General features: G+C 34.0%; 2 protein-coding genes across 2 annotated transcripts; both read left to right on the top strand.

Moving 5' to 3' along the window:
* Window positions 1-1,301: 1,301 nt before the first annotated feature.
* LOC140444275 (uncharacterized) lies at window positions 1,302-2,252 on the top strand. The gene has a single exon (XM_072536023.1). It carries the CDS (start codon window positions 1,302-1,304, stop codon window positions 2,250-2,252), a length of 951 nt encoding a protein of 316 aa, XP_072392124.1.
* Window positions 2,253-2,680: 428 nt separating this feature from the next.
* On the top strand, window positions 2,681-2,992 carry LOC140444274 (uncharacterized). Its single transcript, XM_072536022.1, has one exon. The coding sequence runs from the start codon at window positions 2,681-2,683 to the stop codon at window positions 2,990-2,992; it is 312 nt and encodes a 103-aa protein (XP_072392123.1).
* The last annotated feature ends 1,071 nt before the right edge of the window (window positions 2,993-4,063 follow it).

The following is a 4,063-nucleotide window of genomic DNA, read 5'->3' as shown; positions in this document are numbered from 1 at the left end:
TTATGCAAGGCTAACAGTATTAATTTTTCATTGAAACAAGGAAGACCTTCTGATCAAAGCATTGAGAAACTGTTACAAAAAAAGAAACAAATCGGCAACTGTAAGTTTTATACCTCCAAAAGATCAGGATTGGCTCCATTGGTCACCTAACCTGTAAGTCTCCTTTATAAAATGTTCTAAATGTGGTGTACATCTTTGTTTAAACAAAAGTAATAACTGCTTTATCACCTTTCACCTGAGTTTGTCCCTTTGATGCGCAATGTAACATATCTTTCACAACAACATTTTTGTATATAATAAACTATTTTTCCAAAAAAAAATTTTTGTTTTGTAGATAGAATTACATTGTCCAGATTTTTTTGAAAATGAAATAAAAAATTACGTAATATAGGTACTATTAAAACTTCTTTAAAAAATTTTCGAAGGTAAATATTGATACAAATTAAATTATATTATGTTATATAAACAAGTTTAGTTCGATTTTATTTTAAATTTACATACGAGTAATATATTAAAAGTGCTAATAATTTCGCTTATCTATGACACTAGGTGTCGCTCTTCCGAACTTCCACATAGCGAATTGGATGTATATACCTTGGTATAAAAGTGAAGTTTTAAGTAGGGCGAAGGAAGCCATACATTGATTGTGATTTTGTGAATCTGTTTGCAGATGATACTTTGTTAGCTTGTTATAGTAGTGATATAAATGTTGCTATTCGTAGAATGAATGTAATACTCAATATAATTGAATGTGATTAAGACTAAGTGATTAAGTCATGATAAGTACAAATAAAAAAACCTAAATTTAAATAACTTGTATGTTGTATTTGTCAACTAGGTATATCAGATATCTTGGTCTTTAAATAGACAGTTGTCTAGTGTTAAGTGATCACCTTGAATACACGACTAAAAAAAAATTAAAAATCTATATTTTAACAAAACAATTGATTAGAATAATTCTTGTTTATTTTTGATTTGTATGCTGTTAAAGACGAATTCGTTGAGAAAATCAATGACGAAATTATTAAAATTAGAAGTACTAGAAAGTAATCATAGCAGGAGATCTGAATAGTAGAGTCGGGCAGAAGGTAAACAACAAAGTGGTAGGTCCGCATGGAGAAATAACCCAAAATTACAATGGTGAAAGAATAATTCAAATTTGCGAAAACCATCAGCTAAAAATAACAAACGGTTTTTTTAAACACAAGGAGATACACAAATATACATGGATCCAAGTAACCAGAAATTTAAAATCGATCATAGATTGCGTGATTACAAAACAAAATACAACATTACACGTAATGGACACAAGAGTATATAGAGGAGTATCATGTGATTCGGATCACTTTATGGTAAAGTCCGAAATAGTTTTTCCGTTTAGATCCAAGAAAACCAAAGAACCACCTGAAGACACAGAAGTTGTTAACACAACAAATTACAACTTGGAGAGCTTACAACATGAAAGTACGAGAACACTATATCAACGAAGACTAAATGAAAAATTAGTAGACATAATCGAAAATGTATCCGTGGAAGAAGTGTATAAAAATATAATAGACAGCGTGCAAACAGCCGCAAAAGAAGCGCTTGGTTTAAAATCCCAACGACACAGTAAAGAGCTATGGTGGACCGAAGACATACAAAACCTAATAATAGAGAAAAAGAAAGCGTACGCACGTTGGCTAAGTACTAAACATCAAGTAGACAGAGACAAATATCTGAATTTACGAAGAACAACACGAAGAGTAGTAATAGCAGCAAAAAAAGAAATGTGGGATAGGAAATGCCAAGACATCAACACTTACATAGGCGGAAGAAAGTGTTCAGAGACATGGAAACTTTTATACAAAATAAAGAACACAGAAAGAAATACTCAGTTCCCAACAGAAAAATGGAAAGAACACTACGAGAATTTGCTAACCGAAAGTAGAGCAGAATATACCACACAATCACCAACGGAAGTATTCGTTGAAGGCGAAGAGATAGTAGTGGGAGTTGATATGGTGAAGAAAGCTGTAACTGAACTAAAAAATGGTAGAGCTCCTGGCCCAGAAAACATTCCAGCCGAATTAATAAAATGTGGCACTGATAAACTCTTTCTAGCACTTACTTGGTGTATGAACAAATATATAAACGGTGTCACACCACCCAGTCTGTGGAAGGTAGCTTATATTTCTTCCATCCATAAAAAAGGAAATAAGTTGGATTGCTCAAATTATAGAGGAATATCGGTAACTAGTACACTAAGCTAGGTGTACGAACGCATTCTTAGAAATCTCATTGAGATAGAGTGTAGGGAACAAGAAGAAGAAGAACAGGCCGGTTTCTGCACCGGAAGGACTTGCACAGATAATGTCTTCTGTCTAAAACAACTAATCGAAAAAAAATTAGCAACCAATCAAGAGACCCATCTCATGTTTGTTGACCTCCGTAAAGCATACGACACCATTCCTGTGACTAAATTGTGGAAATCACTACAAAAAACTTACATTAGCTACACTCTATCAAAGCTTTAAAAAATCTATATGAAAATTCTACATCACAAGTAAAAATTGGCAACAGACTATCTAAAAAGTTCATCATTAACAAGGATCTGCGCCAAAGATGCTGTATTTCACCAACGTTGTTCAAGATATATGTTGCAAAAGCACTAAATCAGTGGAAACGTAAATATCACGGTATGGGTATAGACCTCGGAGAGGTTTGTTTATATACCTTACAATTTGCTGATGACCAAGTCATCATAGCTAATGATAAAGGCGATCTAGAGTATATGGCAAGGAAACTAAAGGAGGAGTATGACCAGTGGGGCTTGGAAATAAATGTGGAAAAAACTAAATACCTACCCATAGGAGGTGAGTTATCCAATATCGAACTGGAGAATAATGAACAAATTACATCCTGTAGTGAATACACGTACCTGGGAGTAATCTTGGATAGAACGGGAAAAGACGATGAGGAAATAAAGAAAAGGGCAACACAAACTAGATGAACAATTGGCTGCTATACTTTGGAGCTCCGAAATAGGAATAAATAAGCTAGGCATCGGACAACGTCGAAAGACGTTCTATCGTCGAAAAATATCGAATATTTTTGAATTTTCCAATTTTTTTTTGTAGTCACTATTATTTCAAAATAATTTTAGATTATTGATGATACTTACATAATAGGATGACGTACTCAACTGGTTTGAAATATTTTGACGTTTATTTTAACGTTTATGCAGCGGTTAGTGTTATTTGTAGATTTTATCATAAAAAACCTTCTTCGCGTAAAGGAAAAATCATAATAATTCGGTTATTTTTAGTTTAATTTATTAATTTTAATTAAATATTGTTTTGATTTAATTAAGTTTAAAACAAATACGCCACCAATTCGACACTGCGATGAAGTCCAAGTAACACAGATTGTAATTTTGTACGAGGAAGGCTATTTACAAAAAGATATCGCACGAGGTCTTAGGAGAAGTCAATCTACAGTTTCTAATATTTTAAAAAGATGTCGCGAAACAGGATATTTTGTACGAAGGCCTGGTTAAGGACGCCCAAGTTGCACAACTGCAATTGATGACCGTTTTGTGGTTCTTAATTCTACACGAAATCGTTCATTAACATCGATGCACCTCAGAAATGAGCTATTAAATGTTAGACAAGTTAATATGAGTTCAGAAACAATTAGACGAAGATTAAAAGATGCAAACTTAAAGCTCAGGTGTCCCGCCAAAGTTCCACGTCTTCTCCAAAATCATAACGCTCGTCGTTCAGAATTTGCAAGAACACATCCTATTATGTAAGCCAGATGGTCAAAAACACGTCTACAGGAGAGTTGGAGATCGATTCGCCAGCTGCAATCTCGCCCAGACCATTAGTTTTATAGGTGGTGGCATAATTCTTTGGGAAGGTATTAGTTGGGAGGTACGCACAGTAATGGTGAAAGTGATTGGACGGATGACTGGTGACTCTTACGTTTAAAAAATCGTGCAAGATCATGTTTTGCCATATGTTGGTTACATTGGATATGAACGATTCATGTTAATGCACGATAATGCTCGACCACATGCCTC

Source organism: Diabrotica undecimpunctata, chromosome 6 (genome assembly GCF_040954645.1).
Source record: "Diabrotica undecimpunctata isolate CICGRU chromosome 6, icDiaUnde3, whole genome shotgun sequence".
Lineage (NCBI taxonomy): Eukaryota > Metazoa > Arthropoda > Insecta > Coleoptera > Chrysomelidae > Diabrotica > Diabrotica undecimpunctata.
This window is presented reverse-complemented; position numbering and strand designations above follow the sequence as displayed.

Excerpts from the sequence above, each read along its gene's own strand:
- LOC140444275 (XM_072536023.1), top strand. The coding sequence starts at position 1,302 with ATGGACACAAGAGTATATAGAGGAGTATCATGTGATTCGGATCACTTT.
- LOC140444274 (XM_072536022.1), top strand. The coding sequence starts at position 2,681 with ATGGGTATAGACCTCGGAGAGGTTTGTTTATATACCTTACAATTTGCT.